This window comes from Canis lupus, chromosome 16 (assembly GCF_048164855.1).
Source record: "Canis lupus baileyi chromosome 16, mCanLup2.hap1, whole genome shotgun sequence".
NCBI lineage: Eukaryota > Metazoa > Chordata > Mammalia > Carnivora > Canidae > Canis > Canis lupus.
The window spans coordinates 47065993-47088165 of record NC_132853.1 but is presented as its reverse complement, the minus strand read 5'-3'; the positions used below and the strand labels follow the sequence as shown (position 1 = coordinate 47088165).

General features: G+C 47.3%; 1 protein-coding gene and 1 long non-coding RNA gene across 2 annotated transcripts in view; one reads left to right on the top strand and one right to left on the bottom strand.

Moving 5' to 3' along the window:
- Positions 1 to 377: 377 nt before the first annotated feature.
- Positions 378 to 22173, bottom strand: part of CACNG5 (calcium voltage-gated channel auxiliary subunit gamma 5) — a 39651-nt gene continuing 17855 nt past the window's right edge. The window contains exons 2-7 of the mRNA XM_072781078.1: positions 11523 to 11604; positions 10376 to 10615; positions 8811 to 8897; positions 6978 to 7118; positions 3785 to 3930; positions 378 to 3494 (exon numbers count right to left, since the gene is read on the bottom strand). Of these exons, the coding sequence (XP_072637179.1) occupies positions 3237 to 3494; positions 3785 to 3930; positions 6978 to 7118; positions 8811 to 8897; positions 10376 to 10571 (828 nt within the window). The 5' untranslated portion in view covers positions 10572 to 10615; positions 11523 to 11604 and the 3' untranslated portion in view covers positions 378 to 3236. The remainder of the gene's footprint in view (positions 3495 to 3784; positions 3931 to 6977; positions 7119 to 8810; positions 8898 to 10375; positions 10616 to 11522; positions 11605 to 22173) is intronic.
- LOC140606946 (uncharacterized) lies at positions 2675 to 7706 on the top strand. Its single transcript, XR_012009156.1, has 3 exons — positions 2675 to 3470; positions 6892 to 7009; positions 7367 to 7706. It is a non-coding gene; the product is annotated as an uncharacterized lncRNA (long non-coding RNA).

Sequence of the window (22173 nt, the reverse complement as noted above, 5' to 3'; positions counted from 1 at the left end):
ATCACTGAGAAGCTGGTGGCACTTATGGATTGATCCCTCCTCCCCCCACAATGCCTCCCCATCAACTCAGTCCACAGGCCCGATATCAGGCCATTCCTGTGAAGGCCACCCGGTGGGGCAGGGGCTGTCACTTAGTCACCCCTGGGGCAAGAGGGAGGCTGGTGAGCTCCACGTGGGAGGGAACCAGCCGTGGAATTAATCCTGTCCAACCACTGGCAACCCTGAGTGCTTTTACTCCATAATTTATCAGACTTGAGTTTATTACCCTCCCTCTCCAAGTTTTTGAAGGTGAGAAAAAAATCTCAATGCATCTTTTTCAAAAGCTTGAGGAAACAAGAGATCAGCAAGTGCACTGGGAAAAAAAACCCTAATTATAATTTCTGAGTTTATGCACTTTAATATTTGATAAAATCCTTTGATTGTCAAGAGAGGCTGCAAACAGATCCCCAGTTCTGAGATTAATGTATAGATGGGAAAGGGAGCTGTAATCGTTGTGCAATGATTGGTCTATCCCCCGTCCCTGGTGAGGGATGACAATGACCCAGAACCTGTCCCTAAGATAAGCATAAACTGCACGTTCCCAAGGCACAAGGCCCTAAACTTAGCAGCCCAGCATCAGGCCAATAAAGCCTCATCCTAGTGATGTCACAGTCCACAGTCAGCTTATGTTCGGGAATGGATTCTTTCTTTCTTTCTTTCTTTCTTTCTTTCTTTCTTTCTTTCTTTCTTTCTTTTTTTTTTTTCATGTGCACACAAACAAGCCTGGCGCAGTAACAGAGAAAGAAAGCTCAAGGGGGCAGAAAAGTGCATTTGAAGAGGGTAATTACATTGACAAAAACAGGAGAAGAGCACATCTGAACGGCCGTCCAGTTTGGAAATGCCACCTACTGGTCTGCACCGCGCTAACCCACTCCTCTGCAGTGGGAGACTGTGGTTTCCATTTTATTCTGTAAACAGCAACCAGAGTACGGCAGTCGTTTCAAAGGTGCCAATGGACTGGGAGGTTGAGTTGGGTTTACGGTTGCTATTGGTTTTGAGGCAAGGATTGAAAAGTCACATAGGACGGCAATCTAGAGCTTTCTACACAAGGCTGAATCACTAGAGTTGGGGGCAGGTGGGCAGGAGGGAAATCATTTGGGCCAAGCCCCTCAAAGCAGACGGGGTTGCCCAAGGATCCATGCTCAGAGAGTGGCCGAACTGGGATCACAATCGGCTTCTCGAATCTTCCCTTCAACTATGCTATGAAGCAAGTGGAATAATCCAGCTACGAAGCAACCCGCCTGTACCTGCTGAATTGTGTGCACCCCCCACCCCCACCCCACAGGTCATATGTTGAGGCCCTCACCTCCAGAACCTCAGGATGTGACTGTATTTGGAGGTTACATGTGGAGACAGGGCTTTGGACAGGTGATGAAGGTCAAATGAGGCTCTTAGGATGGGCTCTATTCCGATCTGACTGCTGTCCTTGTGAGAGGGAATGTGGACACGAGGGGCGTGTCCACGAGCACAGAAGAGACCCTATGAAGACACATCAAGAAGACTGCTGGCCATCTGCAAGCCAAGGAGAGGCCGAGGAAGAAAGCAAATCTGCTGACACCTTGATGTTGACTTCTGGTCTCCAGCACTGTGAGAAAAGAGATGTCTGGTGTTCGAGCCATCGGGTCTGTGGCATTTTGTCATGGCAGCTCTAGAAAACTAATAGACTGTCCTTTCCAAGTCCGTACACACGGTTGTGTGGTCTTCTGTACGGCTTTCCAGAGTCTACGTGTTGCCCACGATGGCTCTGTGAATCTGGAACCTGATGCTATCTCAAAGACAGCAAGAGCAAGAGAGAAAAGCTGGCATGGCAAAAACACACAGCAGAGGGCCTGGCCTTGTTGGCTTCTCACAACCTCAAACCAGAAATGGACACACTGAGATGGTGTCTGGAGAACTCGGGGCGGGGGTGGGTGGGGTCACGTCCTGCAGTGGTCCTGCCACCGATCCCCCACCCCCCACCACCGTGGACTTCATGGAAGGTGTTTGGTACCTCCCAGCTCAGGTTTGCTACTAGGAGAATGGGCACCACCCTGCCTCGTCTTCTGGAAGCATCTGGTCGCCTATATATGTACCAAATCCAGGAAGCAGATACTGCCCTGTATTAGGATTAAATGACAACCCCCAAATGTTCATGGGCATCCTCAGGAGAGCAGCTGGATCATCCCAAGTCTGGCTTGTTTAGACTCAAAATGCACCAAGTGTCAGCAAATCCAGCTCCAAATCCCAGGCAGATTCTCTGAAAGCTGCCTTCTACTTAGGTGGTTTAGACATGTAGCTACATGATTAGATTTTAGGGCCTTGGGCGAGAAATACTGCCCGCATGAACACGGATAGTATTCCCCAGGGCCTGAAACCCCCAGTGCCTGATAATACTAACTCAGACCAGCCAAAATCTGAAATTCTTGTCAGAGTCACTTCTTGGGTTAAGGCATTAAAGACCCCTGTTAAATATGTTATAGGGGCCATACATATTAAGACATCATCAGCCATTAACACCGCTTTGTGACTTCATCAGAGTGGACTCAGACCCACTCTTAGCTACTTAGGGACCAAGGGGGGGCAGCAGCTCAGTCCTCTTCTTGGTGGGAGGAGGGGAGGGGAGATTCACACCTGTGGGGCAGAGGGGGAGGTGGAGAGCACAGGAAGGTATGTCTTACAGACTGGTGTGGGTAACCAAAAAGGATAAAGGATTTCAGGAGGAACACTGCTTGGCAATTTTGAACCAGCCAGACCTCCGCAGGAGAGTCACCTTTGGGCCTGATGGCTCATGTGAACACGAGGGCCAGGCTAGTTAGTTGGTAGGCGCACAAGTCCGGCTGGGTCGGTCTCAGCCCTGGCCTTGGCCTGGGGCCACGAAGTTGGGTGTGTAGGGACAAACTCACAGCTGGAACAGCCACCTCTCCCAGGAAAGAGGAGAGCTGTTGGAGTGATTGGCACATAAGAGGTGGGGCTACACCCATGCTCTCAGCCAATCAGCTGGCCCGCTGGCTCCAGATTCCTGACACCCACCCTGGGCCCCTTAGAGCTACTCTGGGGGAAGCGTGGAGACAGTGGAGATGACATGGGTCAAGTGACAACAGCGAAGCGGGGGGGGCATCCTGGGCCTGTCAACCAAGGGCCTGGGGCTCACAGGCCATCAGGGGAGCACGGGAAGGGCTATCTGGCTGTCCACAGTCCAGGGAGGAAGGCGGTGAGGCTCAGCAGGGGGAAGATGACATCTGGTCGTAGTCGGGGCACTTGAGCAAGGCTGGGTAGTTGCTGTTCATCTGCAGGGAGGCGTCACTGGAGATGTCGGAGGGGCTGCGGCCCCGGACCCAGGCGTCTGGATGCAGGAACTGGCCTGAGTAATCGGAGCAGTTGCTCAGGCGAGGCCGGTAGAAGCCAGGGTGGGGCCGGTACATGTCCTCGGCGGTGTACCTCTTCATGAACAGGTACACAGACATCACCCCAGCACTCTGCAGTGAGGAGAAAGCAGAGGGGAGCTCCCTGCTGGGGGCCTGGACTTGCTCTCCGGCTGGGGTCTGCACAGAGCAGTGGGAGCCAGAGAGAGGTGGGTGGGGGGACAGAGCAGGGGTGTCCTGGATGAGCAGCCCCGGGAAGGTCAGAGGTGACACATTCTGGGGACGACAAAGGGCACCAGAGTGGGTGGGGTTGGGGTGCTTGTAAAGGTCTCCCCCCTCAGCCCAGGCACTGCTCCACTCCCACCCATTGCGGGGGCAGTGGGGGATGGAGGGGGGGTGTTTACCTCTGTCAAAAGGAAGGAGATGGCAGCAAAGGCAAATGACCACCCGTACTTGTAGTTGAAATAGGTCTCTGCGTCCTTGGTCCTATTGAGCATCTCATCATTGATGCTGGAGATGTAGAGCACCAGGCCCACCACCAGAGAGAGGCCTGCATCAAGGCAAGGGGGCTGCTTAGTGATGAGACCCTGGGAGTTTGCTAACGGGGCACCTGTCTCCCCTTGGGGTTCAGGAAGAAAGCCACCGTGGGCCTCGTGGTAACAGTGCTCTCATTCTGGACTTGAAGAAAAGCAGATGCTCTCCTCGTAAAGACCTTACTTAGACCATTACCTGCTAGAAAGCAGAGAGTTGTGGGGAACACAGCTCCTTGTCCAGCCCTCTTCTGAGCCATGGAAGCCCCATGGCTCTCACCCCACCTGCCCGTCAGGATCACCTGTCAGACGTACTTGCCTGAGCCTCATCCCTGGACATTCTGGGTCATGTGGCCTGGGATGGGGCCCTGGCGTGGTGCTGTCATAAAAGCTCCCCAGCTGATGCTAATGTGAACTAAGGGTGTGAGCCACGGAGCCAGCAAGTGGCCTCCCATCCCCATCTCCAGCGTGGGTAGTAACATCCTTGTAGAGATTGAGTGGCCCATGGTCTTCACAGCCCTGCTGGCTGTGGGGGTGGCATATTGAGATCATGAGGCAAGAGGGATAAAGTGAGTTTGTCCAGGTTCTGGCAAGTGATCAATCAAGAGGCCAATGGGGCCCAAACTCCTGCGCCATCATGCAAGTGATCGCCTCAGGCACTTGTCCCTCAGCTAGTTACTGTCATTGAATCAAGACATAAATAATTACTCTGTTTCGAGGTGTTTGGGCTTAATTCCACTGCCACGATTAAACTAGGGCATCTTGAAGGAGGACCATTAAAGGAAAAGTGATGTGACTCCAACCTGCCTTGGTGCTTAAGTCATGTTGGAATCACTGCTGGCCCAAGCGAAACTTCTCTGTTCGTATCACTAAAGCAACTTCATGTGGCCCCCGTTCATTTGGAGATTTCTATCCTGTTGCCCACTGCTGAAAAACCTCAGGTGCCTCGAAGCTACTATATAGCCTTGACTCTTTTGATGTTCATAGTCTGTACCTCTTGGACTAGGTGGAGATGGCACCATGCTGAAGGCAGGCCGAGGACACTGCCGGTGCTCAATAAATAGTTGTTGGATTGGTAGATTAACAGATGGAGGAATGGATGGAAGAGGGGTGGGTTGGTTGAAAAAAAGATGGACAGATGAATGGAAGAAAGAATGGAAGGAGAAAGAAGGAAAGAAGGAAGAAAGGAGAGAAGGCGGGAGGGAAGAAGGAGAGAGGAAAGCTCTTGGGTATCAGGCATTCTGTTTGTCACCTGGCTCCTAAGCTATCCTGATAAGAAAGTGTTGAGAAAGGGAATCCAAACTGGCTTGGGAGTCAGGTGGCAATCAGAAAACCTGGTGCCCAGGAGCTATTTTTACTCTTTCCTTCCTTCTTCCCTCCCCTCCCTCCCTCCCTCTGTCCTTTCCTTCCATCCATCCATCTATCCATCCATCCATTATTCAAGGCATCCACCTACCCGGCTTCCATCTGAGCCCTAGGCCCTCCCAGGGCTCCAGGACTCAAATACATGCCCTGAGGGTCACTCCTCTGTCTGAAGTATTATCTCCTAAAGAAAAGGTCCTCGTGGAAATGCATAGGTCACATTAAAGGGGAGAAAGAGCCCATCTTGATTTCCCACATCCTCTAGTCTTCTCATTCTGCACTCTCCCCGTGAGTAACCTCATCCCTATCCAGGGTTCCCTCTCCTACTCCCTAAACTCTTAGCTCCTAATCTCTATTTTGGGTCCAGGTCCCTTCCATAAGCCTCTGAACCTTGGCAGCCTTTGGGATACCACCTCTTAGATGTTACATGGATACTGCAAACAGCATTTCCCACACTAAACTCATGAACTTGGCCCTAATTTGCTTCTTCTCCTCTGGTCTCTAGCTCAACGATGCAATGTGTCACCCACACATTGCCCAACCAGGAACTTGGCCCCACCCTTGATTCTTCCCTTGAAAACCCAGTCCTTGTCCTGTTGAGTTTACCCCCAGATGCCACTGAATCCTCTCATTTCTCTTCTTTCCTATCATCCCTTAGTTTGGGTCACCATCACTTCTCTCCTGTGCTACTGAAATAGCCCCTTGCCTGCTCCCACTGCCCCTGTCTTGCTTCCATCTTGCTTTCATCCTTCCCTCCATTCCCCAGAGTGGTCATTCTAAAATCTCCAAATATGATTATAGCAGCATCTCCCAGCTCAGAATCCTTCTGAGGTTTCTCACAATGTCCAAAATCCATCAGGCGACCTCAGATGCCTTCCTGTCTCCCCTCCTACTGTATTCCACATTATGCTCCTCCCATAATGAGCTATGAACTCCCCAGTGCTCCATCCTCTCTCTTTCCTCCAGGCTCCTTTTCCATCCCCACCCCCAACCTCACTTCTTTACCTAATTCCTACTCATCCTTTAGCTCCTCTTCTCCTGGTAGTCTTCCCTTGGTCTGAGTTTCAGCCACTGCTCTCAGCCCCATAGTCCTTGCTTCTCCTGCTATGTTCTTATTTACTCTCTACTTGTTTGTATCTCCCACTGCACTGACCTTTTCATGGGCAGTGATGCCAGCACCCAGAACAAGCCTGATACATATGAATGAATGAGTGAATGAATGAATGAATGAAATACAACTTGGTCTCTCTTCAGGAAGACAGATCCATGTTTAAGGACCCAGGGATGGGTGAGACTGGAAAGTGAAGGGGATGGTAGGAGTCTCCTGAGGATAGCTGAGGGCTGGGAGTAGAGAGACCACTGTTTCAAAGGCAGATTGTACTTACCTTTCATGCAAAATCAGAAAGAAATCACCCTTTCAAAAATAAGAATGTTCATTACTGATGGGACTAAGAATAAGAGGTGGTGACAGTGGGGAGTGAGGAGAGAGCCTTGGGTTGTAATCCCAGCTTTGCCCCCAAGGAAGGCCGTCAGCTCTGTCCTCCTCCGGGGGTCATGGATAGGCTCTAGGTCCTCAGAGTTCTCCCTCGCTCTGACTCGGTTCTGCCTGGGGCCCACAGCTGTGATCAGCACTTCCCAGAGCAGAGCCGTGGAGGAGTCAAATACCAAGAGTTCAGAATGCCCAAAAGAAAACAGAACAACTTACCTGAGAGAATAAAAAAGATGCCTGAGACAAAGGCAAGTATTGTCCTATGGGGACGGATGTGTCCGATGTTGCTCAGGATAAACCCAATGAACATGAAGAAGAGGCTGACCAGAGGGAACGGTGTGGCTGAGCGGATCATTTCTAGTTGAGGGGACAAGAGGACACTGTCAGCCTCCCATGGCCTTACCTACTGTTCCCCTCCCAGGTCGAGTGTTTCTGGCAGTGTCTGCCAACTGATCCCCGAAGTCCCCTGGCCCATGAGTTCTCTGGGCTCCATGCCCTCCTTGGGTGGCCCAGGGATCTCCCAGTGCTGGAAGGGCTTTTTGTCCCTGAGATGGGGCTGGGAGGTCTGACTTCAAGTGCCAACATGCTTCCGTCTTCTCTTGCAGTGCAAATGGCTCCCTCCTGGGCATCCAATATGGCAGCTGTGGAAGGGCCTAGTCACTCATCTCATGTCCTCTCCCGGGGACATGTACCTCTCCATGGGGAAAAGCATCTGTCTCTGAGTGGTTCAGGGGACAGTTCCTGGCCTCTGTTTTCTTCAACTTGGAATTACTTGGGGGAATGGTCTCCATAATAAACGTATCTTGTCTTAGTCCTTGGTTCATGAGAGATAACCTCTAAATCTCTGGAATTTCTCAAGTGATAAGAGTGTCTTTGATATTCATGCTGGGCCCCTGGACTATACCAGAGAGTCTTCCAATCAGCTGACCCAGGACTAGAATGGGATGGGGGTGGGGGGTGCTGGAAAGACCAACCATGTGATTAAAAGATTGGAGTTTTGAACCATGAGATACAGGCCTGACCCTGGGAAGGGGAGGGGGTCTGGAGATTATGTCCAGTCTCATGATGGATGGCTCACTGGATCACACCTCCATAATGAAACCCAGTAAAAACTTGGCGCCAAAGCCTGATTGAGTTTCCTGGTTAGTAAACATATCCAGGTGTCGGGATGGTGACATGTCCTGATTCCATGGGGAGAAGACACAGAAGCTTGGCATTTGGTGCCCTCCTAGATCTGGCCCTATGTGCCTCTTCATCTGGCTGGTCTTGACCTGAACCCTTTATAATAAAACTGTGATAATAAGTATAGTGCTTTCCTGAGTTCTATGAATTGTTCTAGCAATTTTTTGAACCTGAGGGAGTCATAGGAACCCCTGACTGGTAGCCAGCTGGTCAGAAATGCTGGTTTGCCTTGGGGCCTCCTGAACTTCCAGCTGGTGTGTGAAGGGAGGGTAGTCTGGTTGGGGACTGAGTCCTTAGCCAGTGACTTTGTGCTAACTTGGGGTGATTCGTATCAGAACTGTACTGCAAGTCCACACCTGGGGTCAGAATCACCCCTGGTGAGGCAAAGGCCATGAAGTCAATCTTCTTGGGGGCCAGAGAGTTTGTATCAGTTCCCTGAGTGCTATGGTTTGAAAGCTTAGGGTAGAGCCCTCGCGACTGGGATCAATGCCTTTATAAGAGAGACCCCACAGAGCTCCCTCGCCACTTCCTCTGTGTGAGTGAGAACATAGCAAGAAGGCACCAGCTCTGAGCAGGGAGAGGCCCTTCACCTCCATGATTGGGAGAAATAAATTTCTGTTGTTCATAAACAACCTGGCCTGTGGTATTTTGCTGAAGCATGCCCTCTCTCTTGGAGACTCCAGCAAGCTGTTGTCACCACTGGAAGAATAATCGGCAGAGAAGCTCTGGGGAGCTGAGGTCAGCACCTTCAGCTGAGTCTAAGGCCATTAGCTCTTGAGAAGCAAGTTGGTCACCCTGACTCTTCCCTTCACCCCACTTGCTCTCTATCCAGCCATTGACCCAGGTCAGAAAGTCTGAGGTACCTACTTAGAACGTTGACGGTAGACTCAGATGTCAGCTGGGTGTTCATGGGCATCACATATTCTATGGTGAAGCAGCGTCCCCGCTCCTCACCTGTGAAGACAACAATTCTTTATGTTTCCAGGTGATTCTTGAACATGGATTTGAAGTTAATACATTCAAATATCCCCCAAATGCCTCTGGGGTCTGTGACCCACTGTATATTTGCACCTGGGCTGAATCTAAACCTAGGGGGTTTCCATCCCTGGCTAGGGATCCACAGTAGGGGTGGGGGTGCCTCCTGACATCACATCTTCCCTGGAGAAGCACGATTGGGAAAATGGACCCAAGCACCACGAGTCACAAGAAGAGCAATCCGCACTGTAAACCTGAGCTTGAGTAACACATCTGGTGGCTGTCTTGTTGCTTTGGGGCAGACCCTGCTGATGATGGTGCATGGCTGGCTCAGATTCCCCAGCGTGGATGTCATGGAACAGAACCCCAAAAGCCTTGTCAATCATTTTGGAAGCCAGACCCTAGTGACTTCAAACTCTGCTTCAGATTTAAGTAGAGACTGATGTCACATAGTCTAGGGCAGTGGGAGGTGAGGTCAGTGTCAGATGCCATTCCCGAAGTAGACCAACAAGTCTCCCAGGAGGCCAGGCCTTGAGATGTCCTCCCTACTGATTACCACTGGGCGCTGATCACTATCCTCATTCTCCAAAGCCCTACTATATAAAGCTGGGAGGACCGCATGCTCCTTCTGCCCAGTGTACATGTAGGTGGCAGGGCCCTTCAAGAAAGGCTCAATGGTCACATCATGGGGGATTCCAGCCAGCTTGCAACCAGTCTCAGGGCATGGAGATGCTTTTCTTGTGCAGGCTCATTCTGGGCCATGATAAAGAGACAAAATGTTTGGAAAAGAAACTCAAGGATTCCAGAGAAGTCTTCTCCAACTGGAGGGAGGTCCAGATAGGGGGGATCAAAGCCTGTACCATCTTGCAGATTTGAAAGTACCTGCATCTGTGTTTTCTCTTTCCCTTTTCATGGCATTGGGACAAGGACACTGCTAAGCATTTTCCATTCTGTAAACTAGTGGACATGGGACAATGAGTCAAGGACACTTACTTTGCCTCCTTGGATCTTCACTTATTTGTAAAGTGGAAATAAGAACTCCTGCCTTGGAGTGTTGTGGGGAGGCCCTGGGGCCAATAACTCCATGAGCTAAGACATCCAAGGGCAGTTCCAGACCCATGTGAGGCCAGTCTCATTCTGCCTGGGAAGCAGAGTATGGGGAAGGATGGGGAAGGCGTGGCTACCTTCAGCTCTCAGGTGAGGGGTACTCAGGTGCCAGGAGATGACAGGCTCTGTTCCAGTGGACACTGTGACTCAGGGCTTGGGTTTGGAATCAGCCATGGTTGCTGCAGGAAGCATTGCCTAGAATTCCCAAGGACCATATCCCTGGTGAACTGCCCCCTTCGAGTGGGAGCATCTCTTCCCAACAAGGAGATTCTTAAGTGGGTTTTCCAGGGGGCAAGGGCTGCTCCTCTCTCTCTCTGGGGCAGGGCTGGCCCACCCTGGGGTGCCCTTACCTGCGAGGAAGCAGACACGCCACAGGCCCGAGTGTAGGGACATCTTGAGCTCCATGCTCTGGTTCTGGGGCAGGACCACGCCTTCCTCCAGGTAGAGCCAGTAGTCGGTGCTGACCGCAATGCCCAGGAGACCCAGGCCACAGACAGCAAAGACACTGCTCAGCAGGGTCAGGGCCTTCCTCCCGCAGCCACTCATCTTCCCAGAGGTCACTGGGCGGCCTGTGGCCAAGGAAGTGGGCTCTGGAGGCAGGAGAGAGGGTGAACTGGTGGTAGCATCCACAGCTCTGAGGAAGCCAAAATGGGGGGCCTTGAGGAGGTAACTAAAGTCAACCCCACCCAGGGGGTTCATTCACTGGATGAATGAAGACTGACAGGCCAGGCCATGATGATAGGGGTGCTTCTTCTCCCCATCAGGAACCCACAGCTCTCTTGACAGGCCACTGCAAGGGTCCCCCCCCTTTCTTCTCTGAGAAACCCTCTATGCCCACATGGAAGGCAAGATGAACACAACACTCTCCTTGCCCTTGAAGGGTTCCTATTGGGAGAACCAAGGCAGCCCTGACACAATTAAGGTATAGCATGAGATCTCCCCAAGAGCTTGGGGAGAGATGGAGGCATGAACTCGGCTGTGGTGGACTTCTCTGTGTTAAGAAGGACTCTGAGGTTCAAGCGCACCCTGAGAGAGCAGCAGGGCCCACAATGGGAAGCAGCAGTGGCCTTAAGAAAACACAGAGAGCCAGAGAGGGCATCTTGGGAAGGTACCTTCCTCATGGCCTCTCATCACTTGTCATTCTGGGTCAGTACAAGTCTATGCTCTGGCTACATCATCTCCCTACTGAGGAAATAAACGGGTTCAAGAAATTTGGGGTGAAGGGGCACCTCCAGAGCAGGTCACTGGGGAATCTAGAAATGCGTGCGACGTGGTATTTTGGAACATTGTCTTCGGAACTAGCAAAGTGGCACATAAAGGCTGTCTCCTGACCCTACAGAGTTTACTTTGGGGGAGTCAGCTGGCGTATCTTCTCACACTGAGAGGTGAGCTCTAACCCGGTATTTCTGATCCCGAACACCATCTTCCAGGGCGGGAAGACTAATGCTCTCCTCAAAGCACATTTAAGAAAATCAAGGTCCAGAGGAGAGCTTTTACCTGAGATCGCACAGCCAGCTCCGTGGAGGGACAAGAGTGTGAACTGGAAATCTTCTGAATGCTGATCCAATGTTTTTTTCCTCTGTGCCACATGGGAAATGACATGAGGAAGGAAGTTAGTGCACCTGCCCACTCTGAAAGCAACACCATTGTTAGCATCTTAGTTCCCAGCCTTTCTCCCCCCGTGACTGTGCACAAATTCTTCCAACCAATGTCTTCAGTGGGTAGGGCAGGGACAGCCATCCCTTGAAGACCTTCTGGTCTAGAATGAAGTCCTAGTTCCCATATAATCAGGCCTTTGCTTTTCCACGGTAGCTTCTCCTTCTCATGAATCCTCTCCCTTGGCTGCAACATCCATTTGATTTTTCTCGTGGGGGAGGCAGACCTTTTTTTCTAAGTTGCCACCAGCAGACAAGATGTTTACACTATAACATTAAATGAATAAAGCTGGAGGTAACACCACATGTTTGCCAGAAGCTCCACTATGAAAAAAAATTCATGGACTGGGAAGAAATAAACCAAAATGTTGATGGTGGATACTTTCAGGTCATAAGGTTATGGACATTTGATTTTCTTTATATTGTTCTGTGCTCGGCAAAGCTTATTAAAAAAACTCCCCATATATCCAGGAAGAAAACTAAAGATTAGAGTCATCAATCATCCAATCACTGCCCTTGTAAACAAAAAGGTAGGGCCCCAGTTAATTTCTGGGCTGGAGATGCCAGTGTCATCCTTTGGAGCTTGGGGCCCAGAACCACGGCAGCTTTGAGCCTTTAAAGATGATTGCCCTGATGCCATTACCTCTAAGAATTAGCTTGTTAATTGTCGGGAATTAACAGTCGCTAATTATCATCCATGACTAGCAATTAGGGAGAAATGTCTTGTGGAGATTAAATCACTAATGGCACGCTTCCCTGCCCAAGCCAATAATGAAGTGCTTAGGTGCTCAGAGACAGGTGAGCTTACAGATGTGAGTGAGGGTCCAGTTGGAGAACTGGGAGTGTGTGTGGCAGGGTGGACAGGGTTTAACTGGAGAGGAGGAAAGAAGTGGAAGGATAGTCTAATGAAGACATCCTGATCTCAGCTTCCCACTAATCCAGAGGAAGCCCAGTAGCACTTGATGAAGGGTTTGGAGTATGGGGGTTCTTGACAGGGCTTCTGAGCCAGTGACAGCAGCTGTTCCTGTGAGCTGGTCTAAGTGACTCAGTGTCAGCTTGGCCAACACCCAGCAGGATGAGCTGGTGACCAGATGACAGCCACCAGTGGCCCTGTGGCTCTGTCTGCTTCCCTCGTGCTACTCCCCATCACATTCTATGGTGGTTAAACAGTGACCACAGATTCTTTGACACCCCTCCCACTGAGATGTGGGATCCACACACCTCTCCTCCCCTTGAGTCTAGGCAAGGTTGTGATTACTTTGACCCACAGAGTCCATGGAAGTGGTGCCACATGACTTCTGAGGCTGGGTCATAGGAGGAGATGCAGTTTCTGCCTGGTTCTCTGGGGAGCTCCTGCAGGGGGAAGCCAGTCCCCAGGTGAAAAGTCTGAATCATCTGAGATGACCGGGCTTTGGAGCAGAGTTTCTCAGCCTTTGCCCTATTGCCATTTTGGGGGGAACAAATCCTTGTTGTGGGGAGCTGTGATGTATAATGCACGATGTTCAGCAGCATCTCTGGTCTCCATCCTCCAGATGCCAGTGTACCCCTATTGTACTAGACATAAACGCCCCTGGGAGGCAACATCACCCCTGGGTGAGAACCACTGCCTTGCAGACCATAAATAACTGAGCTCCCAGCCATGGGATTGGGTCACCCTGGACGTCCAGTCCAGCTGAGCTTTCAGATCACTGCAGCCCCACACAGGGTCTGATTGCATCTGCATGACAAACCCCAAAAAAAGAACAGCCCAGCTGAGCACTTCCTAAATTCCTGACCCACAAAATCATGAGAAAAATATGGTAGTTGTTTTTTTTGTTTGTTTTGTTTTTAAAGATTTTATTTATTCATGAGAGACACATGCAGAGAGAGGCAGAGACATGGCAGAGGGAGAAGCAGGCTCCCTGGGGGGAGCCTAGTGCAGGACTCAATCCCCAGGACCCCAGGGATCATGACCTGAGCCAAAGGCAGATGCTCAACCACTGAGCCACCCAGGTGCCCTGTTTTGTTTTGCTTTTAAGGGGCCTGAACTCACAATCCCAAGACCAAGATCCCAGCTGAGATCAAGAGTCAGACACTTAACCAACTGAACCACCCAGTTGCCCCGATAGTTGTTTTTATACCATTGGGTTTTGAAACAATCTGTTATACAGCAGAAATTGCCCAAATAACTATTACTCATTTAATTAGCATCTTCTTCTCACTGCCTAAGCGTAACATAAATTCCAGGTGGCCTGAGGGTCATAGTTTAATACTAGAATTTATTATAGCTATGCTGGGGAGTAAATGGCACAGGGGCTTTGGCATCAGACAAATCTGAGTTGGAATGCCAGTTCTCCCATGTCATATGACCACTCTGAACCTCAGTATCTTCATCTGTAAAACAGGGAAAGCTTCACAAGAATTGTTTTGAGGATTTATACCAGTGTAATCAAATAAGCTGAGCCACCTCAGGCCATCTCAGTACAATGCTGCAGTCAGAAAGTACCACTGCCAGACACCCAAAGAGCAGTGCACAACAAGGCAGATTTAATAGGGTACATTTGTTCCTGAAAGGGGCGAAATGTCCCAGACTTTCTCATTTCCATCCAGTTCTCCAATCACCCTCTTATCATGGCAATTGCTGCCTGCAGAATTGCCTTCATTTCTATCTCTGCCAAATCCCAACCCTCTCTAATCTCCCTGTCATCTAAGGTATTCGGATTGGAGAGATTTTAGCTTCTTCACATTCGAGAAGCTAAAATGCTCTGCATGGTCATGTAAAAACTCTTCATGGCAGGCACAATGGTGTTTTTGTAGACATAGATAATATATTATATATATATATGTATATATATATGTATATATATATATATATAGCATTAGCAAATGTGTATTGAATATTTAAGTGTCAAGCACATTAGGGGCTCAGTATCAGAAGGAAGTGTGTCAACTGAAGATTTGAGATCTTTAGGCTTCATTACTCTCTTGGTCTCCCAATTTAGGACCCATCTCCCCTTAGTTAGAGACACTGCCCTCCACCAAGTGATCATGAAGCTGCTGTCTGGGGCTGAAGAATGGTCTGTTTTCCAAGCTGGCCCCACCAAACTCACCCTGCTACAATGTTAGCGCCCTCTGGAGGAAGTGACATTGCAAGGCAAGGATTCACTGTCCTCTGGCAGAAGACCCAAGGAATATGCTCTCTGCATATCAAGCACTCCCTGACCTGAGATTAAGAGCAAAAGCCAGAGTCGGTCTGTCTGCTAGGAGTCCAAGCTATACAGCTAAGGATGCAGAGCTCTGACACAACTCTGTGACACCGTGTGCCCAAACTTCCTGCAATGGAGGTCAGTGTCATATAGCAGGAGGTTACTGATGGTCCAGATCCCATAGGAAACCGAGAAGCATCATGGGCATGCACCAAGGGCCATGCTTTTGCCAGAAAAAGAAGTCCAGCTGGGGATATTGCTGACCAAGAGTTTGTTGACGGTCCAGCAAGATGTCCTACAAAGTCTCCACAATGTTTCTCCTAAGGTATGGCCACAGACAACAAGTCAAGCAGGAGAGTGTTTAACCGGGTAGCATTAACCAATCTGTAATGACAGCAATTGTATTATCAATATTACTTTCTTTACAGAATTGTTCTATGCAAATTATATTGTTTCTATGCATTACAAATGTGAGCATACTGCACATGCCATAGCATAGCCTCATTTCATTTTACTTAATATCATCAATATTTTCTGCATTATTTTCAGTAGCTGCAGAATATATATCCTCTGATTTGGATATATCAAAACTGCTACAACCACTTCCCTACTGTGGAACAACTAAGTTGTTTCAAAAACTTCCTTACTGCAACAATGATAGGCAAACATCCTTATAGCTAAGTATCTGTGGACATTTGAAGGTATTTTCTCAGGATATATTCCTGCAAATGGAATTTCCGGGTTAAAGGATATGAAACATTTTACACTCTTAGAAGAAGTATTGTCAGGCTTTCTTTGAAAGGTTTCAATGATATTTTTATCCCTGTTGCCTGAATTATGACAAAGGTCCCCCTCATATGGACACAGAGAATTCCAATTTGCTCTAGGATAAGAGTTCTTCCCTTATCTCTTGCCAAGAGAAAAGGGAGACTTGAACCTGTCTCTAAGTCTTCTATACTATTGATGATGCTCCAGGGAATGTCAGAGTCTTCAATATAAAGCAAAATGTCTTACATCAGTGATTTGAGACTTTGTGAGGTGCATTGTCATCATCATCAGTGGAAGATGGTAGGCACATGGATGCCTCCATCAAGATCAGCTAAAAAGAAAACTTATTAGAAATAATAAAAGTGTTGAAATAAACAGGTGGACACATAAATAACGTATACAAATCAACAGCTATAATAGAGTTGGAAAATGTAATGTCTATGTAGCAACAAAAGGGTAAGCTATAGGGAAATAAACTGAACAAGTTACATGTTAGTGCTATATAAAGAAAACCTTCAAACTATCAAATATAAACTAAGACTCATAAATAAAATATCATGTTTCTAGGTAGAGAGACAATGTCATAAAAATGTCAGCTCTCTAAATTAATCTGTGAATTCAATGACTTTAGAAAAATGACATATGAAGTTAAGGTTAGAATAATAAAAAGCGACATTTGAGAAGAGCCTGAAAAATCCTTTTAAGTTTTGTTGTGTTTTTCTTCATTTTTGCTCTTTTGTTTTGTTTTGCCTAGAGAAGGACAGAAGAGGGAGGGAGTGGGAGTGGAGAGAGAGAGAGAGAGAGAGAGAGAGAATCTTATGAGGCTCCATGCCCAGTGCAGAGCCTGATGTAGGGATTGATCTCAAAACCCCAAAATCATGATCTGAGCCAAAATAAAGAGACATTCAACTGATTGAGCCACCCGGGCACACCTGAAAAATTCTTTAAAAAATAAATAGAGATGAGCGGGACCTACCAGATATTTATGCTTACTATGTAGCTACGGCAATTAAAATAGATTGATGTTGATGAAAAAATAAAATAAAACATCATTAAACGAAACTATAAAGAGATTTTAGACTTCCATTTCTGGCTCTGATGAACTAGTTTGTATTGGACCAAACTTCCTGTGAAAATAACTAGAACAGCTTAGTAAAATGAAAAATATCTCTTTGAACACATTGTAGAGGAATCAAAAAACCCCAAAATTTTAGAGGTCAAGACCTGAAGATAAAGGAAATGCAATGACTTAAGCCCACCATGCTGCACAACTTTTCCACTTGAAGCATGTGCCCATTTATACAGCGTGTGGGTCTGAGAGGCTGAGAAAAAGGCTGTGAGGATCTTACATCAGACTCATGACACTCCAGAGTCAATAATCAGTGTTCAGGGTTCACCAAGAAGGACAGGTCTAATAAATAGCCCAATCTTTCAAACAGAGGACCTGGGAAGGTTAACACTATAGATGAACAAGAGATCAGCTTCCACAATATTGAAGCCTATTTCAATCAGTTCAATTCATGATTGGATGTATGCAGTCTTCTCTGATCTAATAGACTGCCAAAAACAAAAGTAAATCTTACTTGGGGGAAGATAACACCATTAAGAACTTCTACAATTTTCCATTAAAATTTGTAGCATTCGGGATCCCTGGGTGGCGCAGCAGTTTAGCGCCTGTCTTTGGCCCAGGGCGCGATCCTGGAGACCCGGGATTGAATCCCACATTGGGCTCCCGGTGCATGGAGCCTGCTCCTCCCTCTGCCTGTGTCTCTGCCTCTCTCTCTCTCTCTGTGTGATGACTATCATAAATAAATAAAAATTAAAAAAATGTGTAGCATTCAATCAAAAATTAAAAGACACACTAAGAGGCAAGACTATGACAAAACAAAAGAGACATCAGAAACAGGAATGATGGGGATCCCTGGGTGGCGCAGGGGTTTGGCGCCTGCCTTTGGCCCAGGGCGCGATCCTGGAGACCCGGGATCGAATCCCACGTCGGGCTCCCGGTGCATGGAGCCTGCTTCTCCCTCTGCCTGTGTCTCTGCCTCTCTCTCTTTCTCTCTCTGTGACTATCATAAATAAATAAACATTTAAAAAAAAATTTAGAAACAGGAATGACGTAAATCATGACATAACATGATGGCATTTTAAAAAAAGATTTTATTTATTTATTTATTTATTTATTTATTTATTTGAGAGAGAGAGAGAGAGAGGCAGACACATAGGCAGAGGGAGAAGTAGGCTCCCTGCAGGGAGCCTGATGTGGGACTCGATCCCTGGACCTAGGATCATACCCTGAGCCAAAGGCAGGAACTCAACCACTGAGCCACCCAGGCATCCCACATGATAACATTTTTAAAGTGCTTTAAGAAAGCAATCATCAAAAATAATAATAATAATTTTTTAAAAAAGAAAGCAATCATCAACCTAGAATTTCATACCCAGCAAAAATATCCTTCAACATTGAAGGGGAAATAAAAATATTTTCAGGGATGCCTGTTGGCTCAGCTGAGCCTCTCTTTTTTGTGTCTCTCGTGAATAAATAAATAAAATCTATAAAAAAATACATTTTCAGAAAAATAAAAACCAAGTGAAATCTGTCATCAATAAAGTCACAACAAAATAAATCCTTGGAGCATCTGGATGGCTCAGTTGGTTAAGTGTCTGACTCTTAGTTTTGGCTCAGGTTGTGATCTCAGGGTTCTGGGATTGAGCCCATGTTGAGCTACTCAGTGGGGAGTTTGTTTCCCCTCTCCCTCTGCTTCTCCCCTTACTTGTACATTCCTTCCCCCATTCTCTCCCCCTCTCAAATAAATAAATAAATCTTTAAAACATACTCAAGAGATTCTTCAGGTAGAATGATCTGGTACTGGAGCACAGAAATACAGGAAAGAAGAAGAAAGAATGAAAAGGTCAGTTATGTGGGTAAATCTAAATAAAACAGTGAATGTAAAAAGGAAAAATAATAGTATCTTGTGGGTTTAAAATATATGCAGAATTATTCTGAAGCTAATGTGCTTCTTTTCCTCTAATTTTAAGATTTTCTCTTTGTTGAACTGAATGATGATGAAAACATGATATTGAAACTTGTGGTGTAAAGCAAAGTTAGCCTAGAAGGAAAATTGTAGCCTTAAGAGCATGTATTAGAAAAAAAGAAAAACTGAAAGTAACTGATTTAAATATCTATCTCAAGGAAATAGAAAAAATACAGATAAATCCCCTCTCTAAGTAGGAGGAAGAAAACAGCAAGATAGCAGAAATTAATGAAAACAAGCCTCTAATTAAAAAAAAAAATCCAGTAGTGTAATTGGCAAACTTCCAGCAAGATAGAGTCAAAGAGAAAGGAAGAATGAATGAATGATGAATGAATGAATGAATGAATGAATATCCAGGTTGTGAGACATAGGCACTCTCATATATATTTGGTGAAAGTGAATATGCAGATCTATTCGAGGACCCTCATGAAAATTAAAAATGCGATTATTGCATGACTTACTAATACTGCCAGGAATGTACTCTACAGATATATTCACAACACTATACAAAGATGTATGTGGAAGGATATCTCTGCAGCACTCCATGTACTGCAAACAACTTAAATGACCAATGGGGGAGCTGGTTAAATAAACTAGGATCCAGCCATATAATACAATGAATACTCTGTAGCTATTAAGTATGAGAAAGCTCTGTATGTTCAATCTGGAGAGCTCTCCAAAATAAATTATTAAGTGCAAAAAAACCCAGGAAATTGTGTATAGTATGATACCCTTGGGTATATCCTATATATATATATAAATGTTTTTATATTTTATAATATTTATATATACATTTATATACTTGTATATACTATATATTTACTACAGTATATATTTCTGTATATCTACCTATAAATTATATGTGTATATATAGAGAGTAAAAAAAAAAGTCAGAGAGTGAGAGAAATCCCTAAGATAGTAGGTACTATATTCCAAAATTGTGAGCAGAGCACCCTAGAAGACTTAGAGTGATGGGGAACTAGATTCATGAAGCTTAAAGCGCTCACTCATACTGATGGCAAAACTGTTAACTGAATTGAAGATAATGAAAGATTTGTGAAGAAGAATGTGCAAAAAGGGCCACAGAAAAGCCCCTCATTGCTTATCCCATAGAGGGCAGGAGGATGGGAAATTCCTGCCCCAAACCTCAAGGTTAGTGAGAGGATTCAATGTATGCTGGGAGTCCAGTGGCCTGGTGTGTGACTCTGACCAAGAAAATCTCCAGGGAGAGAGATGTTGACTATTTACTGTGGTTGTAAGAGGGAAGGAGAGTTCACTGCTGCTCTGTTGTTGGTTTGCACTGCCAGTTTATGAGGACAAGGGATGTAGGAGCATTTCCATGGACCAGTGGGTCAAGCTTGAGAGCACAGCACTAGCATGGAAGTGACTAGGGTCCTGTCCAAGATGGCTGTGATCCAGGATGGCTGCCAGGAAGGGGAAGGAGCTTTGGCAGACAGAAGCTGGTGGGGGAAACCACTGGATTCCTAAGAGTTTGAAGAAGGAACCACGAGAGCGTGCAAAATCCACATGAATGGAACTACAAATCTGAAGGCACTGGGGATGGGAAGAGGGTGGGGGTGTCTCTGAAGAACCCAAGGAAAGAACAGTGGTTCAACAGCCTTGAATGTTCCCAAGCCCAGAGAGTATGCCATGTCCTGACTATATATCAGTCAGGTAAGAATTCTACTTCTCTTGCCTCTTCTTCCTGTCTCCCCTCCAAGCCTACAGCATGAGGGAGGAGCCCAGCAAAGAGGAAGAGGCCAGCTGTCCCCCTCTGCAAGGCTTTGAAAGGCTTCCCATCATGACACAGATGAGCTGAGGGTGGCCAATTGCTGTCATTTTGCCTAAAGTTGGAAGGTGTGGCTGTCATTTGGGACTGGACAGTCGAGGTTCTGGCTGGGGAACTTTGTATTCTTGAGAGACCGGAAGAGCCATACAGGTTGCCCGAGTGTTCATCTGGAGCCAAGAGTAGAACCAGTCCCCCTGGATCAATGTAAAAAAAGGCGAGGGGAGGGTGGCCTTGTGGTTACATCCCACAGGTATGTGTTCAGGGGCTTCAGGTTAAAAACCAGCCACTCTCATTTAAGGCAATGTCTTGAGGAGGAAGAGAATGAGATCGATGCCCCTTCCCCTCTCTCTTTGTGGGCAGGGTCCCCGATGTTGATCCACCACCTGATGTGGCAGAAATGAGAACATGACCAGGGCCTCCCTGAATAGTTTGAAGGCTGAGGTCCCATCTTCAGTGCAGTGTGAAGAGAAGAGGAGCCGGACTGAGCAGTGGGGAGGAGATGTCATGCCTGCAAAAGCAAGGGGTCCAGCAGAGGTACAGGGGGCACATGGGCTGTCTTCCCTCTAAGTCATGGTGCCACCACTCCCTCTTGGTGTCTCCCCACCTCCGTCCATTTGCTGAGTCCTCCCCCTCCCCAGGGGCCCTGGGTGGGACAAGAGCTCCATTTCCTCGATCTCATTTTTCTAGCCATCCATCCCTTCTAGGGCTCAGTGAATCAAAGTTTCAGATTCAGTTTCTGGCTGGAGAGATACCCACTTCGATGGACTGTCTGAGGATTTCATTAAATGATTCACATAAAGACTTTGCCAAATGGCTTCCTTGTCTGTAGAATAGGATTACAGTAATCCTTCCTCATAGGGTGGTTGGGGGCACTAATGAATTGATACGTGTTAAGGCACTTAGAATGGAAGCTCTCAATAAAGGAATGGGTGCGTAGGACACTCACCACTATGGCTGGTTTAAGAGCTTTGCAGGTCGGGATGCCTGGGTGGCTCAGTGGTTGAGCGTCTGCCTTCAGCTCAGGTCGTGATCCTGAGGTCCCGGGATCGAGTCCCACATCGGGCTCCCTGCATGGAGCCTGCTTCTCCCTCTGCCTGTGTCTCTGCCTCTCTCTGTGTCTCTCATAATAAATAAAATATTTTTTTTTTTTTAAAAAAGAGCTTTGCAGGTAATGGAGATGATTGTTTTTATTTCATGTGCCCACACTGTGAATGCATGCCAGGCACAAATATGCATCGAAGACCATGGAATGTGAGTGTTAGGGCAGGACAATGACCACGATGATGAAGAGGGTGATGGCAGTTGCCACTTATTGGGCCCATTTATCTACTGAGCATCCGTAATATCCTGAGATCTATCTACCTTGCCAAGTCACATTCTTCTTCTTTTTTTTTTTTTAAGATTTTATTTATTTATTCATGAGAAACACAGAGAGAGGCAGAGACACAGGCAGAGGGAGAAGCAGGCTCCATGCAGGGAGCCCGATGTGGGACTCGATCCTGGGACCTCAGGATCACGACCTGAGCTGAAGGCAGACGCTCAACCGCTAAGCCACCCAGGTGCCCTATTATTCTTTCTTTCCATAGAGAGACCTGAGGTCGAAGACATAGTGGTCACTCAGCTCATTAAGTGACAGAGATTAGATTCAAACTTAGGTGTGTCTGGCCCCCTAGCCCAGACTCTGCATTTCTCCCCCATGCAGTGATGGAGATCACC